The 25,348-nt window shown below is 34.1% G+C and overlaps 1 protein-coding gene across 6 annotated transcripts in view; it reads left to right on the plus strand.

Annotated features, from left to right (window-relative positions):
- Window positions 1-15,306, plus strand: part of LOC105233127 (general transcriptional corepressor trfA) — a 53,051-nt gene extending 37,745 nt beyond the window's left edge. For all 6 annotated transcript variants that reach the window (XM_049451559.1, XM_049451561.1, XM_011215101.4 and 3 more), the window contains one exon: window positions 13,093-15,306. In XM_049451559.1, the coding sequence (XP_049307516.1) occupies window positions 13,110-14,804 (1,695 nt within the window). In that variant the 5' untranslated portion in view covers window positions 13,093-13,109 and the 3' untranslated portion in view covers window positions 14,805-15,306. The remainder of the gene's footprint in view (window positions 1-13,092) is intronic.
- The last annotated feature ends 10,042 nt before the right edge of the window (window positions 15,307-25,348 follow it).

Genomic DNA, 25,348 nt, shown 5'->3' on the forward strand with positions numbered 1-25,348 from the left:
TTTCAAATAAAGAACCGATGAGATTTTGCAAATTTTATGCGTTTTTTTTTAAAAAAAAGTTATCAAGCTCTTAAAAAATCACCCTTCACATAAATGAAATTGAAATAAAAAAAAAACTGTAAAAAATAAGTTTAAGTTCTATTAAGAAAATATACGATATTTTTTGAATCAAAAATATAACAAAAATATTAAAAAAAAATATATAAAAAAAAATTATAAAAAAAAATTAAAAAAATAAGTAAAAAAAATTAAAAAAAAGTTAGGAATAAAAAGAGAAACATAAAAAATTATATAAGAATATTAACACTTAAAAAAAAAATAAAGAACTAAAAGAAAAAATATCACCCTCCTCACAGTTACATTTTCTATAGCATAGAAAGGTATAAAAAGATTGTTTGCTCGATTTTGATCGCTTAGCTTAGAGACTGCTATACACTATAGTAGTTAGATCTGATTCGTTGCTATAACTTGTCATATAAAAATGTTTTCCATACAAGCATATAGGTTCGGTCGATCAGTTTGTATGACAGCTATATGCTATAGTGATCCGATCTGAACAATTTCTTGGAGTAGTGCTCTATTGCTTTGGACAATTATCAGTGCCAAATTTGGTGAAGATATCTCGTTAAATAAAGAAATTTTCCATACAAGTACTTGAGGCTGATCGATCTGTTTGTATGAGAGCTATACGATAGAATGATCCCATCTCACCAAATTCTTTTGAAATTAAAACGCTGTCTTGTCTACATATGTGAAATTTCGTGACGATCAAATAAAAAAGTTTTCCATACAAGGATTTAAGTTGTCGGTTTGTATGGCAGCTATATGGTACAGTTGTCTAATCAGAACCACTTCTATTTAGATTATACCGTTGCCTTAGATAATAACTCATACCAAATTCCATGAAGATAACTCATTAAGCAAAAAAGTTTTCTATACAAGGACATCTGTTCGATCAAATGAACAGTTTATTGCTTGCGAAAAAGACATGTTCCAAATGTCAGGTGGATATCTCAAAAACTGAGAGACTAATTTGCATTTATATTTACGGTATTATTGACTACTCACTTTATCTAGTTTCTTAAGGTAGAACTAAGATTTGAACTTAAGTGCCCTGTGATGCGTCCTAACATCCTACTCAGTTGTCTTCTTCATAAAAATATGAGCTTTTACTTTGCTCACCAACAAATTTACTCCAAGGAAATTTTGTATTACACCCTGTATTGATGCTGCTTCTGAAACTAAAAGGCTTCTCTAACAGCTGACATTCAATTAAAAATTTTTTAATTTTTTTTCAGAGTTTACTTGAATGTCTTAAAACAGAAAGGGTTCTCTAGAGTAAACCTCCAATTAAAAAATTTTACCACTTTTTTAAATTTGTTTCAGAGTTTTCTTGAATGTCTCTAAAAATTAACGTATCTTGCGCAATATGTTATACACATATTATATAAATTTTATTTATAATATTTTTTTTAATTTTTTATGTTTGAATTTAAGTTATTTACACAGTCTTGAGTTAAATGTAAACAAATCAAAAGTGAATGGAAAATATTTAGAACAACTTTGGGAAAAATCTAGTAAACAATGTAGGCTAAGTACACATACTTGTAAATATATTTGTGTATATGTATAAGTGGATAATAAAGCAGCACTTAAAATGAAGAATGTAAAATGAAAATAAAAAACCAATGTAAACACTAAAACAACAACATTAACAATAATGGCTGTAGCCGTTAACCTCTAAAACGTTAAAATAATCAGTGTAACAACGCGGTTCGCTGATAAAAAATTGACGGTCAATAAAGCTTTCATTTACTACAAATAAACATAATAATAACAATAATATAAAGAGTGAAAACATAATAAGCATGGAATTAGAAGTTAAGTGCATAAATAGTCGGCGATTAATAGGCGAGCAAGCAAGCAATTACATCAGCAATGTAAAAATAAACAAATACCTACATATATACAATATATAGGCATGACGACATTTCGACTTTTCCCAAACTGTGGGGGTACTTTTTGGAGTATACGTGATCGCATCGCAGCTGTGTTGTGTAGAAGTAGATTTTTCCAAATTTATGGCTTGTCTATAAGTACCGATCTCTTATAAGTCTGGCCGTCCATCTGCCGCGACTCTCATTCTCCGGTTCGGTTAGCTCTGAAGCTCTGGCCACTACTTTACTCGACCTCTGCCCAAATATCTGCTTCATATAAAAAAAAATGCTGATAGTCGTCCACATTAGGAGCTTTCGCTTTCTTCAGCTGGGCCCACTAATATTAGCTAGTCTGGCTTAATCTGCTAAGTTCAGAGATGACTTCTTCTGCCTTTCCTGTGACGTGCTGAATTTGTAGCCAATGTAAGCTGTGGTCCAGTCTTACACCGAGCTAGTTTCCTGTTATTTGTGTCGTTAGAATATCTATAGTCGTTTGCATACTTACTTCAGTTGAAGCTCTCTTTTTTCCGTAGCCAGCTGGAGGTTGTCTGAGTCAAGCCATGATTGTGTCCACATCATGACCTGTTTTAGCTTTGTTCGCGCTTCGTCTGTGACTCGGGTCTGTAATTACTACTGAAATGTCATCCGAGAAGCCAATGAGCACGATTCGTTTGGCATTTCGACCTTTAGTATAGTATCGTAGATGATGTTCCACAGGTTTGAGGCTGAAATGAATTCTCGAGCTACTCCTTACTTAACCACTATTCGTCGTGATCCCACTCTAGTTTATTACAACAATTTTCTATTACTAAGGCAGCTTCACACCTCAGCGCTGAGGTAGTTGGGGATTCTAAAGCCTTTTTCTTGAAGGTCGATCTTGTCCACCGATCTAGCGCTGTTCAAGGCGTTTCGGACATCCTTGTATTTATGGCATCTACGCTTTGAGGTTTCTACACTTTCAATGGCGCCACTGATAGTTCCTAAGTTTCGAGTCTGCAGTCTGCGGATGACATGCTGCGATTTCCTTTTCCATTACTGATCAGGACCAGGCGTTCAGGGAATATGCCAGGACCAGCCGTAGTTTTTCCAGAGTTCAGGGCATATACCGGCTTCGATGAAGGCGTTGTAGATATTCAAAAGTACTGTCAATCCCTATGTAGCCAATATTTTAAGGATTTATGCTAGGATGGCGTCCGGGCTAGGTGATTGGCTAGCCAATGACCAGTTGCAGCTTTTCGAGGGTAAACTGAGGGTATTTAAGGAAGTCCTATGGTCTGTTCTGTATCACTAATAATGTGTTTTAAGCGTCGTTGAGGAAGTTGACAACATCTGTTTCCAACAAAACGGAGCAACATGCCACACAGGACGTGCAATAATCGAATTATTGCGCGCAAAGTTTGGAGATTCGATTATTTCAGGAAAATGTCGCATTGAATGGCCTCCAAGAAGTTGTGATTCAACACCAGTAGACCACTTCTTGTTCGGTCATTTGAAGTCATTGGTCTTTAGCCATAAAACAGACTCTTTTCAAGCCTTAGAAGTTGATATTGAACCTGCTATTCATGACTTACGACTTGGTTTAGAAGAAAAAGTACTCGAAAATTGGATTCATCGAATTTGTTCTTGTAAGTGAATTCGTGGAGGCCTCAACAATTATTGTTTTTTTAAGAAATCATATCTCTCTCAATGGAAAACCCTGTATATTTACAAAGCACTTTTTGCAAACACCCGAAACCAGTTACACCACTCGCTGGCACCCAAGCCACAATTATCTCACTCAAAAGAGTACCACAAAGAGCACAAGACACACCGAAACGAGTTATAAATCACGACGATGCGGAAGTAGAACACGAGCGCCAACAATCAGCCTGGCGTAGCGGAGGTGGGCTTGGCTGTATCGGGTTGCATGTCGGACGGTGTGCGCGTAATTAGAGTAACGGGTTGTGGTAAAACAAAGCAGAACGAACAAAGCAACTCCAAGACAAAACACTAAAAATGCAGAAAGACAAGAGCAAAACAAGAATGACAGACTAAATATGAGCTGGTTTAATAGAAGCCACACACGCGACATGCAGATAATTGGACAAATTAAAGTGCTGTAAAATTGTAATTACAAAAGTGACATACTAAAGGCGGGGAAGGGGGGAGAAATAAATATGAAAAATAAATAACATTAAAATAAGTAAATAAAGAAATATCAAATAAAGAAAAATTAAATGAAGTTATCAGCATTACGAGGTAGTTATGTAAATATACCTAAAGTGTGCGCAAGTCATACCACATACATATATTCGCTGCCGTTTCATAAGCAATTTTTGACATCTAAAACCGTTACTTCATACTCGTTCATAAGCCATGTTTGTTATTACGTCTGTCACCGGCCAATCGAGTTGTCATTGCACATACAAAACATTAAATTGCAATTTGAGCAAAAATTGATGTGAGTGTACGTTGTGCGCATGCGTTCCTGTCGCCGCACAGACAACAAGTGGCTGTGTCGTACAAATAACCGCTCAGCTGATAAATCTTAAACATGTTGGCCGGCAGCAAAACGAGTGTCGCTTAGGCAAATGAAGCAACAAATTCTCAAATTGCTTGCACACTTAGCCGAAACGATTAAACGAGTGAATGGCTGCATAAATGGCCAGTTTCGATCATTTGCTAAACACAAACGGCTCTGTATACTTATGTATGTATGTGTGTGTATGGTATATATCATGCATCTCATACGGTCATACACTTGTGCGCTCAACTTCAATTTCACGTCAGATGAACAAGTGATATCTTAATACGCAAAAGAAAGGTGGCAAACTGGAAAAAAAGATAATTGAAACAAAAAAATTTTACTATTTATGGTGTGTGTGAGTAGGTGTACTATATACCCCAAAAGAATTTAGAAGAATATAGGTATAGAGTACATATGGGTTATACAAGGTCTTTACTTAGTCCTAACCCTAACAGATTCCACATAAATGGCTAAGCATGGCGTCAAGACCCAAAAAAATCCATTTAATATATTCGGAATCCGATTAGAAGCGATTAGGTTTTTTCGATGTCCTCTTGCGTTCTCACGCTGGACCTATGGACTTCCAATGAGCTCGATAAGACTAGGTAACAACCAGAAAACCAGGACTTCTGCGATTGCGATATCCTTCTGTCCCAAAGTGAGTTATAAGAGATGCTTCCAATCAATCAAATCAAAGTCAATCTCGCCACAGTTGTAAGATTATACATTAGGTGTTCTGAGACACTGTCTAATAGGTTCACAGGCGGTGCGAATAAATGTTCTGTGAAAAGTTCTTTGCGAAAGTAATATAGAGGAAGGCGAGGTGGAAACATCTTGTCACTTCCGATTCCACGACAGTCGGAACGAACACGAATTTTTATTCGACCAAAGACTGTCAACTCGGTACCATTTCTCGAAATTTCTTCAGAAATGTTGTCTGCCTCTTTAACAATAACAACAACAATATTTTGTCACTTTCTCCGCTATTGCCCGACTTTTGACAGACTGAGCTTAAAATTTCTTGATAGACTCAACTTTGCAGAGCCTAGTGAAGTGGCTGGGATTGATGTTGACCGCCTTAATAACTTTGTGGTGAGCTCAAACGTTACGTCGATCTATGAGGTGATGTACTTAAAGTGGTTTTTTGGGATAAATTATCTGTCCAAGTGAAATCCAACTTTCGACCTAAGCTAAGCTAAGGAATCCATTAATAATTCAAGTTTCCTAAAATAGTTTAATTATGTTTGATTTTTTGATTTTTTTGTACTAATACTAGTTTTATAGAACTCTGCCGAGTTAATCTAGTGAATTTCGGGTTCATTAAGATTATGTAGGCTTGAGTGTATTGCTGTTTTCTTATGTTTGTCGTCTCTTCTTCGATAGAGATTGGTTATGTATGGAAGAGCCATCATTTCAGAGTGGATGGAGTAGGAAATCTTTCATAAGATATAGTAGGAGTTCTTTTATAAGATAGTATAGGAGATCCTTTACAATCTGTGAGTTTAATTTGAGCCTGTGAATAACAGCCTCAGAACATCATTATTGTTGGAACCGCAGATATCGGGCAACTATGACATATGTATAGCTGTCATACAAACTGACCTATACAACTCAGGTCCTTGTATGAAAAACTTTTTTATTTGGGGAGATATCTTGATGAAATTTAGTATAAGTTGCTATCTAAGCCAAAGGTATAATTTCCATAGAAGTGGCTCTGATTAGACAACTATGCCATATAGCTGCCATACAAAACCATCGATCCAACTCAAGTCCTTATATGGAAAACTTTTTTATTTGAAAGGGTATCTTGATGTAATTTGGTATAGCTTATTATTCAAAGCATCGATACAATATCCGAAGAAATTGTTTAGATCGGATAACTATAGCATATAGCTGTCATACAAACTGTCCTTTACAACTCAAGTCCTTGTATGGAAAACTTTTTTAATTGACAACGTATGTTCACAGAAATTGGCGTAGCTTAATATTTAAGACATCGCTACAGTCAACGAACATATTGTTCAGATCGGACTACTATAGCATATAGCTGCCATACAAACTGTCCTATACAACTCAAGTCCTTGTATGGAAAACTCTTTTATTTGACGAGGCAGCTTAACAAAATTTGGTATAGCTTAATATTTAAGACATCGCTACAATATACGAACATATTGTTCCGATCGGGTCACTATAGCATATAGCTGCCATATAAACTGACCGTTCAGAATCAATATAAATATTTTTTATACCCCTTTATGCTATAAAACTGCAAGTGTGAAGGGTATTATAGGTTAGTTATTGTTTCTTCTTGTTTCACTAAATCTATATATAGGTTTGTTAGTTATATAAATTATACCCGCACGCTTAACACATACCTGTCCATAGACAGATCCCGTCGATTAGCTTACACCACCAACTGTTGGCAGTTGCAAGACCGCTTCGCGCAATTAAATGCCAACATGCGGTGGAAATGCAAAAAATGTTTGCAAGCGCATAGTGTTGCCACACCTGTTGCAATGTACTGACAGCTGATAATGTTTTTAATACAAAGGCAGGCGAACATACAGACAGCATTGTGGTAGAAAAAGGCATACTTGAGTTGGTTGGCAGTTGACGATTGTTTTCTTTTGGCGCAAAGGTCGTTAGAAAGAGTATGTTTATATGTGTATTTGTATATATATATATCGAAAAATATATATTTATGTATGCACATATAAATTTATTTATATATACATATATATGTAACATTTTCTATATTTATAGTTGGCAGTCAAATTGCTTGCCTTTCTACATGCCTCCACATGCAAACCATTCACCATTTTTACCAGCGCTGGTTGCGTGAAAAGGTTGCTTTCAGCGCTTTTGCTTGTTTTTATATAGATATTTTATGATTCCATCAGCACAATCGCCTCGTTTGTGTGAGCGCTGCCACTACTTTTGCCGCAAGCATAAATTCATACATCCAATATTGCCCTTCTAAGCCGCCGTTGTTGCTGCTTGTTGTAATGCGTAAGCGTTAGACGTTAGATTGTTGTCTGGTTGTTGTCGTTGTTGTTGCACGAAAGCGTTAATGAATTGAATTTTGAAATGTTGCCAAGCTGAATTGGCGGCCAAGCGCTTTGACGTACGGACGTACGAACTGTATGCTTGCTTACCTCGCTGCCTGCCTTGCTAGGCGTTCACTGGTGGGCTTGTAAGTAAAGCTAGCAAAGAAAAAGGTGGAATTGTTTGTTAATGAATTGCACTGTTTTCACTTTTGCGGCGCTTAAATTGTAGTAATTTCTGTAGTGCCACTGTTGTTGTTGCTATTGTGGCACTGCTATTATGCATATCAGCTGTTGTTGTTTCGTTGCTTGTGTGTAATTCACATACGCATAAATATATTTAGATTACAATTACAAATTCCAAATAGTAATGCCCAGCGCTGAGCGTTCACACGACGATCTTCAGCTGTTGACGTGTACGCGTTGTTGTGGTGGTTGCCAGATTTAGGTGAATTTCGCAATGCGTTTGCGCAAAAGCCAAGTGTGTTGTACGTGATAATTGCCTGTTTGAGATATTTATTGCTTATGGGTTGTGTCAGCGAATGACTTCGTTGAGGTTGGTATTTGAAATTACGCATAAATATGACTATATATACATATATATGTATGTACGTATATATACCTATATGCCAAATAATTTTGTATTGCATTGCTAAATCTGGCAATAAAACATAAAGAATCTGCATTATAATTGCAAAATATTGGTGAGTTCGATTCACTTGCTGGGATGAACGGTTCGGCGACATACAAAGATCAAGCTAACAAGATTTGAACCAAGTAACCTTCTAGCTGTTATACAAACTGAAGATCCAAATCGAATACAAAATCTATGTCGTTCCCATCAAAGTAATCCCTCTTGGCTCCAATACACTTGTGTCAACGTTTTTTCAAATCCTCGAAACTGTTGTTAGAGTCACTCTCCGGACTAACCTTCAATGCACGTCTCCCATTCACATATAATTTTTCCAATTGACTCAAAACGCTTACCCCGAAGCGGTCGTTTGAGTTTGCTGAATAACCAGAAGTCACACGGAGCTAAATCAGGCGAACACCGTGGTTGCGGCATGATATTGTTGGAAAATTTGGCGAAAAACTCACGAAGAATCATTGCAGGCTCGACGGTGCCTTATCGTGGTACAAAACCCAGGCGTTGTCGGCCCATAATTCCGGCTTCTTTTTACGAAAAGCTTCGCACAAATGCTGCATAACACTCAAATAATATTCCTTGTTGACAGTTTGACCGGTCGGTAGGAATTCAAAGTGCCCCATACCTCGATAATCTCAGAAAACTGTCAACTTAAGCTTGATTTTTGACCTGCTTTGACGTGGTTTTCGGCTTCGGCTCATCTCCGTCACGATATTCGGTCGATTGATCGTCTGTTTCCGGGTCCCAAGCATGGATCAAAGACTCATCGGCAATTATAATACGTTTCATGATATCCTGGTAGTTGGAAAGCATTATTTCAGAGACGTTAATGCGAAGCTGGTTTTCAAAAAAGTTGAGAGATTTTGGTACCAATCGTACTTTCACATTTCTTAGGCCCATATGGTCTTTCAAAATGGTTTTCGCTGATCTTTTCGATATTCCAACGATGCCAGTAATATCTATGACAGTTAATCGTCGATTCTCAATCACATTATTCCCTATTTTATTGACGCATTGATCATTAGTTGATGTTGATGACCGTCCTTTGCGGGGTTCGTCGTCAAGGCGTTCCCGACCCTATTTGAATAGTTTGTACCAATCAAAAACAGTTGCTTCCGACAAAAAATTATCAGCGAAGGTCTTTTTTTAATTTTAAATTTTTGTCATACTACTTCTTATATCGATTAATTAAATTTATTACAAAAATTTAAAATTAATTACAATTAAAAATTAAAATTGTAATTTAAAAATTTAAAACTAATTAAATATTTTAAAGTATGAGATTAATAAAATTTATTACAAAAATTTAAAAATAATTCAATTTTAAATTAATAAAATTTTAATATTAATTAATTTTTTTAATTAAAAATTTTTTTAAATTAATTAAAGTAAATAATTTTTTTAATTTAAAATGTTTGAAATTATTTAAAATTAAAATTTTGATTTTTTAAATTAAAAAATTTAATTAATTTTAAATTGAAATTTTAAATTAATTTTAAATTAAATTAAATAAATATTTTAATTTAAGATGTTTGAAATTAATTAAAATTAAAATTTTGAATTTTAAAATTAAAAATTACTTAATTTAAAATTAAAAAAAATAATTAAGTCTTTTAATTTAGTTTAAAATTAATTAAAAATTTTAATTTAAAATTAATTTAAAATTAATTAAAATTAATTTAAAATTAATTAAAATTAATTAAAAAATTAAAAATTTTAATTTAAAATTAATTAAAAATTTTAATTAATTTTATTAATTTTAAATTAATTAATTTTTAATAAAATTAATTAAAATTTTTAATTAATTTTAAATAAAATTAAAAAATTTAAATAATTTTATTAATTAATTTTAAATTAAATTAAAAAATTTAATTAATTTTATTAATTTTAAATTAATTAAGTTTTAATTTTAAAATTCAAAATTTTAATTAATTTCAAACATTTTAAATTAAAAAATTTATTTATTTTAATTAATTTAAAAAATTTTAAATAAAAAAAATTAATTAATGTTAAAATTTTAAAAAATTTAATTAATTTAAAATTGAACTAATTTTAAATTTTTTTTTAATAAATTTTAAAATTTTGAATTTTTAAATTAAAAAATTTAATTTTAAATTAATTAATTTTTAATTTTAAAATTCAAAATTTTAATTTCAAATAATTTTTATTTTAAATTAAAAAAAAATAATTAAAATTAAAAATAAAAAAAAAATAATTAAATTAGTAATAAAAAATTTAAAATTTCAACTCTATTTTTCTGCCGTTCTCATTTATTATAATATATGTACATATATATTTCTATGCAAAATATCGTTACATAAGTAAGGTAATCAAACCAAATCGCTTCGAATGTTACCCAAAAGTAAAAATACGCGTTCATTCGTGGCATTAACACAAACGTTTTGATTGATAGGCATTATGCGCTCATAGCAAAGCTCAAGCAAAGGTCAATTTCAGGCTCTCTCTCTCTAAGCCTAAGCTACATTTATTAAAACGCTGACTTACTTTAGGCCATTAACATTGAGCCGATTTACCGTAATGTTAGGTGAAGGTCGATTTTCTGACATAAACCCTCAGTTTTAGCTGCACGTAGTGTAATCAACAAGGTCTCTGATAAGCAGCCACTGCGGTTGCAAAAAAAGCTGATAATCATCGGCTAATACTACAGCAAACAAATGTGTGTTAATTTCTTTATGACACTTGTAATCTTGATTTGTTTGATTTTCAAACTCACAGTGACATTCTCAAACTCACAACGACATTGTGTGCTTTAATTTTTTGACAAGCGCTTGGTGTAATCTGGTAGACTGTCCAGCTGGTTGAGTGATTGAGTGATTAGCTAGCAGTCGGGGTAATAAATTATGTAGAAAGTATTTATTAATTCTAATTTTTAATAATAACCATAAAAAGTTAAGAAGTTCTAGTTATGTCGCTGTTGTTAAGGGGAAAGCGAGCACAAAATAATGGCAAATCAGTTAAAACTTTTGGTTATGGAAGAAATTATGATAAGTTGTCATAAGAATAGCTCAATATTGAACTTGACATTAGGACAGGTTAGATCGCAAGTGGATCACTTGACACTGAAAATTCTATATTTATATCTACTATGTGGTTACTGATCTATCTAAGACCGTCTAAAAGAAACCATTAAGGTCTAGTAAAAAAATCCATTATTTTTGCATTAAACTGAAGGTCTTATTTGGCATATATGTTCCGATTCTGATTGTATATGTACCGTTCTGTTCGATAACTTCTTGCCAAGATACTTTCACAGAAACTTCAATGTCATAGAAACACTCCTATTTTTAGATAAAACTTTAAGATGGTCGATTTTTACTAAGCAAAATCATTCGCCATAGACAGGAATAGCAAGTACTGATATCAGATTCGGACTAAAAGGAAGGTCAATGGATGAAATTCTCTCAATAAAGCTCTCGAAATTGCGGACGAGTTACTATCGATTTGTGTCTCCTGAAGCTCTCCTATTGGAGGAAGCAGGAATAGATTGTAATCACTTGATGTCAGATCCAGACTATAAGCAAGGAGGATGGATAAAGCTCTGTCAACCAAACTCCCGACGAGTCACTATCGATGATGTCCACGATTCCCTGATGGAACACAATTTCTTTGCTATTGACTAAAGTTAGCCGCTTTTAGATGATTGTTGCCTTAAGATACGAAGTAAGAGTTCGATGAAAAAATGTTGGCAGCTCTCAGGAAATGCCAATCCCACCAAAAAAGTAGCATAGCCTTCCTTATGATCAATCTTGGCTTCGTCACCGTCTGCAGCAGCTCACCGCGATTCGACCACAACCATTTTCGCGTGATATTGTCATCACCAGCAATCAGCCACTTTAGAAATGGATCGATCCAAAAGAGATTTGCACATCGGAAGTCGGTCGAGAATCGAGCATCTTTTTTGCATACAGCCTTATTTAAAATTTTCTAAATTGTGTTTGTGCAATGCTTAGTTAGCTCCTAGGAGATCGAAAAAGTACCTAAATGATGGTCGTACTCGACGATTTTCATTATTGTCGATACTTTCGTTAACTGGTCTTCCAGAATGGGGCGCATTTCTGACATCAATATTAGCTCGTAATTCGTTATTATTAGGTGCGTAACTAAGTTCCTGTTCCTTGTCAATAGATGGCTCCAGGAGTTAGTTATAATCGACCGGACCGTTCGCGTAAACAAAGGCCAAGGTGCTTCGAAGACGATGAATTGTTGATGTTACTGGTTGAGGATTCGTGTCAAACTCTAGAAGTGCTTGTTTCTGCCTTGGGAGTCACCCGCCAAGCCATTTTAAAGCGACTACATGCGCTGGGAATGATTCAGAAAAAAGGAACTTGGGTTCCTTATGATCAATACCAGGACAGGCTCGAAAAAGTGAGTTTGCTGCTAGACAACGCTTGGCCTCACGTTACCAAACCGGTAAAAACCTACCGGGAAACGCTTAAATGGGAAGTCTTACCCATCATTATTATTTGTTATGTTCAATGGCAGTTGGTCTGGCTCAGAAGCAGTTCTACTCAAAAGACGACGTCAAAAATGCCGGCGACGTTTTAGGCCGGTCGATTGGTCACCGAGATCTTGTGATATCACACCGTGAAACTTTTTCCTGTGGGCATATCTTAAGTCTAAAGTCTAAGCAAGTAAAACATCACGTGCCTCAATCGCCCGTTTCCAGTCGAAATGCTCGAGCGAGTCATGGACAATTGGACTCAACGGTTGGACCCTCTGAGACGTAGCCGCGGTCAGCATTTGAAAGAAATAATCTTCAAAAGATTAAATCCAAAGATTGCTTTTTCGAATGAAAATAAAAATTCCTCATTAAATTTTAAGTTTCTGTGTTTTTTTCTTTAAAAATGTAGGGAACCTTGAAATGAATCACCCTCTATATACATATATAGCTTCAATAAATATTGATCTAAACTATAATCTTACCTTCTTTAATTGCAGATCAGAAGAAACCAAAAATGTCGGACACATTGAGTCGAGTTAAGCTACAATTGCGCCCAGTCAACGGCAGCGTTCTCAACGGTAATGGCGATGATAAGTCACCACCTTCACCGGCCACAAAACTACTGATCAATCACGGTAAACCGAACTATACCATACAGCGTTCACCGAAGGCACAACAAAATGGCGGCGCCAATCCGTTAAATAATGAATTACAAAATAACAACCGCAACAATTACTATCCATACAAAAGTGCCGGTGTTAAGGGCACCACGGGTGTCTTCACCAATGGCACTGGCATAAAAACTAATGGCGCCACGAACAACAACAATAATAATAACAACAACAGCAGCAGTAATAGCAGTCAGAATGGCGATGAATTGATCATACAGAGCACCAAATTCAATGGTGTCTTCAAGCCCGCCAACGTACAGCGGTTGGAGAGTACTGATGAAGCTGATAACCCAGTTGTGCTGAGGCGTGTACCAAAGCCGGAAGCAACGCCAGCACCGGCTGAGAATGGCAATGATGAAAATGTGCCCGAGTTTATACTACGTCAGCGTCGTATACAAGAGCGTTTAGCTAAGGAGAACATTCTGGATTTTGAAAATCGGCGCAGCGGCTACTTTACACACGTTGTCATATCGCCATCTTCGCCGAATCGCCAGTCTTTGGTCGAGACCATGTCTAGTCCACCGATTGTGCCATCTTTGGAGATACCGCCGCCCGCAAAGGAGGCGAGAGAGGCATCCATAGCTGAGGAGAATAATGCTGAAGTAAGTGCCGCCGTCAATGATGAGACACCAGCACATGAAGAAAGCGTTGCAGTGGCTACCAGTGCACAGGTAGAAGAAGAAGAAGTGGCCAAGGCAATTGAAGAGGTTAACAAAGCGGTGGCTGGCGAAGTGGACGATGAAAAACCAGAAGAGCAGGCAGTTGAAGAAACAGTTGCAGTCGCAGCTGACATTAAAGTGGATGCTGAAGAGCAAGCCGTTGCGGAGCACAAAATTGAAGAACAGCAGAGTGTGACACAGGAGGAGAGCAAACCTGAAGTTGAAGAACAGCAGAGTGTAGCACAGGAGGAGAGCAAAATTGAAGTGGTACAGGCTGAGGAACCAAAAGTCGAAGAACTACAAACGCCTGTTGTAACTATTGCAGTAACGAGCGCACCTTCAGTTGCAGAAGAAGAGCCAAAAGAGTTGTCCGCTGAAGCAACAGTAGCACCGACAGCTGATTTGCCAGCTGAGCCACAGAAAGAAGCTGAGGTAGCGGAACCTGCCGAAGTTGCTGTAGTAACAACAAGCGCAGTCGAGTCAGTCGAGGTACCCAAAGAAAACGGCGTTGCTACTGCAGCCGAAACACCAAAAACGAATGGCCACGCTGAGGAAGATGTCACCATTTCACATACAAATGGCGTCGCTAACGGCTTAACTAATGGACATGCCACACCCAGTCTGCCCACACCCGATCCCAGTGGTGCTTTGGGTGTTAACTACGAACCAAAGACAGTGGTTTCCTTTTCAAAGGATTTAGATGCACCAAACAAGTATCCCGATACAGTTAAGGTCACGAAAACAGCGGAAGATAATGGCGACAAGAAAACAGCTGCGGACCCGGCTACCGAAGAGCTAAAGGAGTTGGCGAAATTGAAATTCGATATTAAAGCCGACGAGAACGATGTACAAGTGACGCCCGTATTGCGAACCGACTAGAGCGCGTTAGACAGTCGACACAAAAAGTAGGGGATTTGAGCTGAAAGAGCGCAGTAATAAGCCAATCGGGGGTTATAAAATATACCTATGTACATACTATTTATGTTTGTCCGCACAAACACAGCATAAACGGGGGGAAACGTCACTTCAAAATAGGGGAAAAATAAGTTGCTTTAAAAGTGCCGCAGTAACCGAGAGTCTGTTGGGATCATGCTTAATGAAAGTTGTTGGTATTAGCAAAAATTATGATTGCCAAGTGTGGGATAAGTGCATTATAGCCATAAGTGACGACAGTTTTAGCGTACACTGTTCGTTATTAAATAAAATTATTATTATTATTATTATTGTATTGTAATTTTTATTAAATTGTAACATTATATAATTTTGTTTTATATTATTTAAGTCAAAAAAGTTGCCAAATTCATTTTATTATTGTACAATAAATTAAAAATAAATATATACACAATCGTTTAAGCATTAATAGCGTTGGAACGACTGAAAATGGACTATATTTTTATTTTCAAATGGCAACTGTGGCATTTCAGTAGTAATGATTAAAGAGTTTGGAAGTTTTAATAGCAGTTGGGAATGCAAAATTATTTTGGAAGATGGAACAACTGGGAATGAAACATAATTTTTGTTCAGTAATAGTTGTGTAGTGGAATTGATGAATTGATAAGGGAATGATAGGAATGCGAAATTGATATGGAAAGTAATATGGAACAAGTGGAAATGAAACATATTTTTTGTTCAATAATAGTGGTAAAGTGGAGTTGAAGAATTGGAAAGGAATGACGAGAATGCGAAATTGAAAAAATGTGGAGTAATTGGGGATGGAACATCTGGGAATGGAACATAATTCTTGTTTAATGATAATTGTACAAGTATAGTGGAATTGAAGAATTGATAAGAGAGTGATGGGAACAAAAATTGGATTTGAAACTTATATGGAATGTTTTGAGAATGGAACATATTTCTGTTTCAATATCATGTGTGTAGTTTTTACTATTTAAACAACCCAAAAAGAATATCTGCGTCCTTCTGACATATTTTGCTATAACCGTTAGATCTAAAATATGGCTGGCAACGGTAAATTTGTAAAACTTTTGGAGATGTTTCCATCACATTAAAATGGGATGATTACAAATGTATACTAAAGAATTATTGTATTTGTTTTAAAACAATTGAAAATGCAATAGGTACGCTTGGAATTGAAACGTAGAATTTAGGAAGAGACGATTGTTAGAGAAGGGTACGGTACGGGCTTTGAATGCATATCTATAAACTAGGAGTACAAAATTTATTTGATATTCACAGCACAATAAATAAATATTATTTTCTTTGAAGCTGAGTGCTTTTCCGTCAGGAACAAATGAGAAAGAAACAAAAAAATTAATTTTATTTTAAATTTGTAAATTTTATGGAGATATTTTCATCATATTAAAATGGACTGAAACAAATGAACCTAAAGAAGCCAATTTATGTTTTAAAACAGCTGAAGTGAAATAGATGTGCTTGGAATTGAAACATAGAATGTAGAAAGTGAAGTAAATACTTGAGAACAGAGTACAGACCGGGCTTTGAGTGTATGAGCTTAGAGTCACAACAAAAAGTAAAACAAAATTAAAAAAAAAACAGTGCATTTTAAACAAGAAACAAATGAGAATGGAAACACACCAATATTGAAGAAAAAAACAGCAAAAGGAAAACTAACTAAATTTTTTATTCATTGCAAAAATTTTAAATTTAACGTTTTCCATTTCCGGAAGTATGTAAATTTTCAAAGGAACAATTGAAAATAAAACATGAGAGAATAGTTGAGAATGGAATGTTACAATTTTTTAAATTGTTGCAATGAATTATCAAAAAAAATTAGTTACGTTTTCCTTTTTCGAAAATAAATATTCAATGGAACAATTGGAAATGAAACATGAGAGAACAGTTGAGAATTTCAAATTGTTGCAATGAATTACTTTAAAGATTTACTTAGTTTTCCTTTTTAGAAAATGAATATTCAACGAAACAAGAGAAAATGAAACATGAGAGAACAAATGAGAATGAAAAATTAAAAAATTTTAAAAATGTTGCAATGAATTACTAAAAAAAAAAATAAGTTACGTTTTCCATTTTTGAAAATAAATATTCATCAGAACAAGTGAAAATGAAACATAAGGGAATACATGAGAATGGAACGTTACAAATTTTTAAATTATTGCAATGAATTATTGAAAGAATTTAATTACGATTTCCTTTTTCGAAAATAGATATTCAACGAAACAATTGAAAATGAAACATGAGAGAACAAATGAGAATGGAACGAAAAAAATTTTAAAATTGTTGCAATGCTTTACTAAATAAATTTAGAGACGTTTTCATTTTTCGAAAATAAATATTCTGCGGAATAATTGAAAATGAAACATGAATGAAACTGGAATATACACAAACTGAAACGAATAAATTTTAAAAATATATATGTACATATTTATTATTGAAAAGGAATTGCAAATGATAAAGCATGTTCATCAGCATACTTTAAGATCTAAAATAAAATCTGGTGCGAGTGATATTGAAACACTCGTTTTTAAAAAGTAGGTAAATATAATGCCTGATGCACAGGACTACTCATTTTTAAGCTATGACATTATTCGCATGTGTGTGAAATATGTTTCCTTATGCAAGAAAATAGCTATTAGTGAGAATGGAACAGCTATTATTTGGAACGAAAGAAAAAAATCTTCAAGTAATGCCTTAAATATGATGACTGTTTTTTTGAGCTGAAAATATGCCACAGAAACATTTAATATTTGCAAGTAATAGACGAGGTATTTTTTTTTTAATTTTTCTTCGCAAAGATATTATATACCAATCTAAGCAAATATCTTCATCTGGATCTTTATCTGGATGCTGCTGAAACAATAGATAAGACTAAATTAATTAAGGTAAAATTGTCGTTGTTGTTAGAAAAGATTTTGCAACTATTTTTGCATGTGCATTCCCTCACTGACTCTTCGTGAGCGCAGGGAAACGAGGCGATCGCTTTTTGTTGGTATAATTGATATTTTCTTCATACTTGTACAACTCGACGATAAAGGGTTACCATTATTTACATCGGTTGGAAGCTATATATATAAAATACATAATTTCCTGTATTATAGGCACATAGCAACACTTTTAGTTGGATAGTTTCATGTCAGTAACGTTCCACTCAGCACTCAACCACACCCCATTCAGAGCAAAAATTGTACCCTTTAACATGAAGGTGAACCATTTTTAGTGTCATTCAAAAGGTTGTTACTAAAAGTACTTGATTGGTAGGGATGGAACGTTCTGGTATGAAACAGTGAAATTCTATGAAATGTTTAAAGAAAACTCCATATTATCACTAAGAGCCTACATTTTTTCGGGTTTTTTGGCAAAATTTTTCAAAATGTGTTCCTATTTCAATGCCTTCCTGCGCTGTTATAAAATATGTAAACATTTTAACATATATTTATGCTAATTTTGAAAGTAATATAACTATAAAATATATCAAAATTATTAATATGATAAATTAAAGTATATTCGAAACAAAAATAGTTTACCAAAAAAAAAAAATATTTAATATTAAAAAATAATTTTTACTTGTTACATTAGTACTATAGCGACTTCAAGATGAAAAAAAAAATTAAAATAAAATTTAAATAAAAAATAGAATATATGAAAAATAAAAAATTACAATAAAAAAAAATAAGTATAAAAATATATGAAAAAAATAAATGACATTTAAAAATAAAAAAAACAAATTAAAATTATAAAAGGTACCATAATGACTTCAAGATTCCGAATGTGCACATTAATAATAAAAATAAATAAAAAAATAAAAAAAAAAGATTTTAAAATTAAAATAAAAAAATAAAGATGAAAAAAAGGAAAAAAAATTAAATATAAAATAAAAAATATATGAAAAATAAAAATGAAAAAAATTAAAATTATAAATGTAGTTAAAAAAATCATTAAAAATATAAAAAGTACTACAGAGGCTTTAAGATTCGGAAATAAAAATCAAAAGATTTTAAAATAATGATAATGTTAGAAAAATGACAATGAAAAAAATAATAAAGATAAAAGTATATTAAATATAATAATAATTATTTAAAATAAAAAAAGATAATGCAAATATATGAAAAAAATAATATAAAAAATAAAAATAAAAATATATGAAAAAATTAAAATAAAAAATAAAAATGAAAATATTTGAAAAAAATTAAAATAAAAAATAAAGATAAAAATTAAAATTGAGCTAAAATTATATAAAAAAAAAATATTAAAAAGTAAAAAAAATTTAAAAAGTATATGAAAAATTTTTAACAAAAAATAAAACTAAAAATTACATACATGAAAAAAAAAATTCATTGTAATCAATTGTTTAATAAAAAAAAAAAAAAAAAACATAAAGATATATAAAAAAAAATTAAACAATAAATGAAATTTAAAAATAATAAAAATTTCAAAAAATAATAAAAAGTAGTAGAGTGACTACCAGAAAAATTAAAAATACGAAACAGTGGTATTTATAATAAATAAAAACAAAAAATAAAGTAAATTAAAAAAAAAATTAGTTTTATATGAATTTTAAATAATATAATAAAAATAAAAAAAATTTAAAAATAAAAAATAATTTAAAAATAAAAAATATTTAAAATAATAAAAAAATTTAGTCACTGTTATTAGCAATGTTCTTACATAACCATTAAAAAAATATATTTATTTAAAAAGCACAAATAAATAATTTGCAAATCTTCAAACCCATACATATCCCATACAAATGATTTATTGTTTTAGATATTAATGTTAAAGCTATGCGTATTGTATATTAAAATAAAATAACAATTTTAATAATAAAGCAAATAATTTTGCAAAAGACACACAAACAACGAATTTTTATTGTTTGAAAATTTACAATTTAATTTGCTTTACTTTCTTTTCCCACAATCGCTTAAATGCAGAAATAAATCGTCAGCTAACGGTTTAGTAACAAAAATACAGTAGTAAACGGAAATGTTTATGAAAATTGAAATATTCATAACTGATTGTTGCATTGTCACATGATAACTGCGTTGATAACAAAACACGCGTAGCGAATAATAATAAAAGCCTATCTGTCTTGCCAAAAACGATAAGGCCATTCATGCAATCAATCTGGCACCACACGAATACCATACCGATTGAAAAATAGCTGTTATGTAACTATGAGAAAGAATAACGGTAGACTACTTTTAACTTTAAACATTTTTTTTTTAATTTAAACATTTATGCAAACATTTTCATCGGAATTTTGCGAATACAAACCATTTTGAAGGGGAATTATGGCTAAATGTGGCGAAAGAAAGCGAAACGATAACGGTATAGCCGAATTGAATAGTAACTGTCGAATTTGTTGATAGCTGCTGTTGCCAACTATTTGAAATAGTTTAGTATTGGTTGTTGTTAAACGATTATATAATAATACTTTCAGCAGCCAAATGGATATTTATTATGAAATGTATGCCACCTATTTTGAAAGCACTCATTAAGGTAATATACTTGTATGTAGATTCAATTGTTTTCTTGCTGCTTTTAATAACGGGTGATCCAAGAAGATCTTCCCAAGTGATATTGCTTTCCTCTATGGGATCTTGAAAAGTTCCAAGAAGATCCGACGTTTTCGAGCCAAAATTTTCATTTGGAACGAAGAGCAGCCTGAATACATTCGAGAGCTGCCATTTCATTCAGAAAAAATAACGGGTTCTGGATTTGGGATCTTAAGGGTAGGTGATCTGAGATGACCACCACAATATTACTAAATTCTCTTTTGTCTAGAAGTAGGAACTTCTTGGTCTGTCCACCATTAACAATACCTCAAATAACTTGGTAGTATGCCCGACACTGCTAGGTTTCCAAGACCTGAGCTGTTCCACCAGGCTCCATTGCTTTAAACAACACGTGAAGGAGCTGAATGGTCTGGTACAGCTTAAACGAATTATGTTGCCACCGAGGTGACCATCTTGTCTGCTTTTTAGTTTTTTTTTTATTTCATTATGACTGGTTACCCAGATGATATTAACCGAGTTACTTGCTGAGAGTCTAGAGTTCTTGCATAACCTAACATAGTGAGATTTATAATATAATTGGCCATAACAACCGCGAAGTTAGTTCTAATTTCACGAGGTTGGATAAAGATGCGAAGCAAATGGATCTGGTAGTGAACGAAGACGAGATATATCCTGTCATCAAGCAAATAGACGTCGCACTCGCGACCTGACTCCCACGTCACTTTTGACAGCCATAACTTCGAAGTGATAGATAATTTCGTCTATCTTGGAACCAGCATTACCACCAACAACAACCTCGAAATTCAACGCCTAATAACTCTAGCCAATGGGCCCTACTTCGGAGTGAGTAGACAATTGAGAAAGAAAGTCCTCTCTCGACGAAAACAAAATAAACTATACAAGTTACTCATCATCCCTGTTGGGCAATATAGTGCAGAGACATGGACCATGACAACATCTTGAATTGAGTTGGCATTACGAGTTTTCGAGAGAAAGGTTCTGCGAAAGATTTATGGTCCTTTGGCCACGGCGAATATCACATTCGATGGAACGATGAGCTGTACGAGATATACGACGACATTGACATAGTTCAGCGAATTAAAAGACAGCGGCTACGCTAACTAGGTCATGTCATCGTATGGATGAAAACACTCCAGCTCTGAGAGTACTCGACGCTGTACTCGCTGGAGGAAGCAGAGGAAGAGGAAGACCTCCATTCCACACTTAGTCTAGGAAAGGCGGATTTCTATATTACCTATTATAAACCTTTATTTAATATTTAACAAGCTTAAAATAAAAGAGCAATTCGCAGTAATCGTTAAAAGGTGTCAAGCGTCGCCAGCAGGTTTATAATGTGCAAAATATTAGCAACTAATACAAGAGTGTATGAGATCATGTGACTTTTGGTATTTTCGGTCGTCTGGGAAATTATGTCAAACACGTTCGTATGGTCATCAAAGGCTTTAAAGAATTGACAAATTACATTTAAATACCAGAAAACATATTACAAGGATATCAAAAATGGAATCACATAAATCGTTAAATATGGTGAATTTCCTATCATTTAATTATAAAGGCATATCTAGTTGTGATATTATATAACATGTGATAGTAATACCGTTTAACCAATAATGGATTGTCACAACACGCGCTCACTCAAATTGACTATCCATCAAATGAAGCAGGTGACTTTTGCGGAACGTTTCCAAGTGCGACAGTGGGGGTTGCGACGATAAACAATTTCAAGCAAACTTTTGTCGTTCGTGAAGCAGTTTTTAAGTTTTTTTTCTGAAATTTGCATTTTGTTTTGTTCAATTTGGTTGTGAAGTGAGTGAGTGTGCGGTGCGAAAACATGTGAGCGACTGTAATTAACAGAAGCGGAAAAAACGGGAAATTGAAGAGGCACTTGTCGCGACATCCGTAGATAACAGCGCGACGCTATGATATATTGACTGATCGAATGAATTGGTTTTCAATGAACAACAATAATGAAATATACATATGTATGTATGTATGTAAATTAGACACAACAGGTGAAATGAAAAGTCTCCGGCCTGACACTGGATGGCGCTACTAGATCGAAATCCAGTTGAAGCAAAAGCCTGGCTTGATTACAAGTTTTCGGACACAGGCCCAGGAAAATCAAAGATCAAGGATTGGTATTCCATGTTCAGACGTGGTGAAATGAGCACTGAAGACGTTGATCGCAGTGAACCGATGAAAACTTCAAAAAGGTCCAAACAATTATTTTGGATGACCGTAAAGTGAAAATGTTCGAGAGAGCAGGCACTTTAAAGATGTCAAATATTGGGGTCCAGGGTGTGCGTGCCACGTGAACTCAAAAAAACGAGGAGTTGATGAATCGGAGAAGTGTTTGGATATTTTCAAGCGTTATAAACTTGAGTTTTTGCGTCAATGTGTGACAATGGATAAAATACTAGACCGGTAGTCGCAAGCTTTCTGAGCCCTATGTAAGATAATCGTTTCTGCTCACTCCCAAGTGAGTGGTGCCCACAGAACTTTCCTCACTTGAATGAACTTCTACACATGGCTCCATCGTCCCAGGTTATGTTGTCCAAATGTATAAAAACACTCTAGTTTAGACAGTATTCGACGATACACCCGCCGGGAAAGCAGAGAAAGACCTCCACTCCATCGAAAATACCAGGTGGAAAAGGACTGGACTTGGAATCTCCAATGTAAGCTTGGCTATAAAGAAGAAATTGAAATAATTTTTATTGACTATTTTGAAAAAGGAAGTACCACCAACAGCAACTATTACATAGCGATGTTGGACCGTTTGAAGAACGAAATTGCCGAAAAAAGCCCTCATTTGAAGAGAAGGAAAGTGACGTTTCACCGAAGCAATGCACAGTGTCACAAGTCAGTGAAAACGATGGCAAAAATCCATGAATTAGATCTCCAGATCTGCACCCCAGCGACTATTTCCCGTGCTCAGACCTCAAGAGAATGCTCATCCAATCAAGATGATCGCCGAAACTGTGGTCTATATTGAAGCAAAGGAGAAATCATACAACAAAAATGGCATCGAAAAGTTCGAGGAACGCTATAATCAGTGATACACTGATACACACTCTTGAAGGGAAAAAAAACGAATTTTGGCAACAATTTTTTTTTCTATGGGAGGCCAGGGACTTTTCAATTTACCTGTTACTTATGTATGCACAACGGTATAAATTTCATTTTTACTATTATTTACAACAACTTTGCGTCATTAAGAGCTTGATTTGTGGACGTTGGCAGGATTATAGATTTTAACATTCAATTACAATTCTTATTATTGGTATTACTTAACGGTAAAAACATTGCTTACTGTATTACTCCTACCACTTGGCACAGAATATCTTCAAATTTAGACTGAAATCTACCAGAAATAGATCTAACGTTTACTTTTAGGTGTCTTTTAGACTCCATAAGCATCGAAATCCATTAAGGTCTCAGGTAGGTATACTTAACTTCACTTGACATCAACTAACGTGTCACTTAACGCTTCCGTTTATTAAGCTTTATTTAAAAATCTGTAGGCAACACTTAATCGAAAATAATTTCACTTGGAAGTCGACTAAATTTGAGGGAAAAATACAATTTTCCTTAATTTTAAAGGCTGTCATTTGTCTTTGCTTACATGATTTCAATGCACATTTGACATGCTGATGAAGCTGTCAGATTATATGCCCTCTAAATAAAGTGTAATCAATTGTGTATATTCATAGATACTAAACACGTAAGTGAAAGCATTGTCAAGTGAGCATGACTAAGCCATAATAATTAATGTCAAATCACTATCGTTGATTTAAATGAATTTACTAAATTTTACTTAAACAATTTTTCAAAATGTTTATCAATATTTTTTGTGTTTTCATGCAAGTGTAACTTCGTTCTTCGTCGCACTTATGAAATCTATCTCCCAAACACTTCAAGCCAAAACAATTAAATTACGAACAAAACATCCTGACCTACACGGTAAAAATGGATGAAAACGGATGATATCTGCACCCTCTGCCCATATAACGGTTTCAGAAAAAAATTCTAAAAACGGGATAAATCAATAAGAAACGCGAAAGAGGCATTAAATTTAAAACCTAGGATTATAAAAGAGGACTCCATAGGAGACGGTTGTGAAAATTGGATGATGGGCGTGGCACCGCCGCATTTCAACAAAAATCCAAGCCTCAGAACCTACCTGATCGAAAGCAATCAAATCCGGTACATTTTATTATCTTGAAATTCCTATGTTCCAGTGCGAAATCGTACTGCAAACACGCCTACTTCCCATATAACACAATTTTCAATTCCATCTGATTCTTTCGGCATACAACTTTGTTCAAAGTAGGCCACCTTATTTGCAAAAATTGTCCGTTTATTGCGGATTGCGGTAGGGGGCATCATCGGACCCTATTTCCTTCGAAATGCGGCAGAAAGTTCCGTTACTATGAATAGCGAGAGTTATAAGACGATGTTGATCGACTTTTTCGGAATTGGATGAAATCGACGCGGCAAAACGGGGCGCCGCCAGAAGTTCTTTTTTTTTTTGCTCTGGGGGGTATGTTAGATCAAAGTTTTACACCAATCCACTGGCAATACATGAGGAGCTCGAAAACATCCGTCAGCCCACTATAGCCGAAATTCTAGCCAAATTGTTACAACAGGTCGTCGAAAATTGGCGGGGGAACCAGCTAACATTGATAGGCAAACGGAGCCGTGGTGGTTATTTGGCCAACATTCGGTTCATCGATATTTTATCTAAAGGATGATCCAATCTTTTTAAAGAAAAAACACAGAAACTTCAAATTTAATGGGGAATGTTTATTATCATTCGAAAGAACATTCTCTGGCATTTATTTTTTAAGATTATCTCTTTGATTCGATTTAAGATTATCTCTTCTAAGCGGAATTGTCCGCATAGACTTAAGACTCTACATATCCAACCAGGAAAAAGTCTAACGCTGTGCC

The sequence above is a fragment of the Bactrocera dorsalis genome, chromosome 3, assembly GCF_023373825.1.
Source record: "Bactrocera dorsalis isolate Fly_Bdor chromosome 3, ASM2337382v1, whole genome shotgun sequence".
Lineage (NCBI taxonomy): Eukaryota > Metazoa > Arthropoda > Insecta > Diptera > Tephritidae > Bactrocera > Bactrocera dorsalis.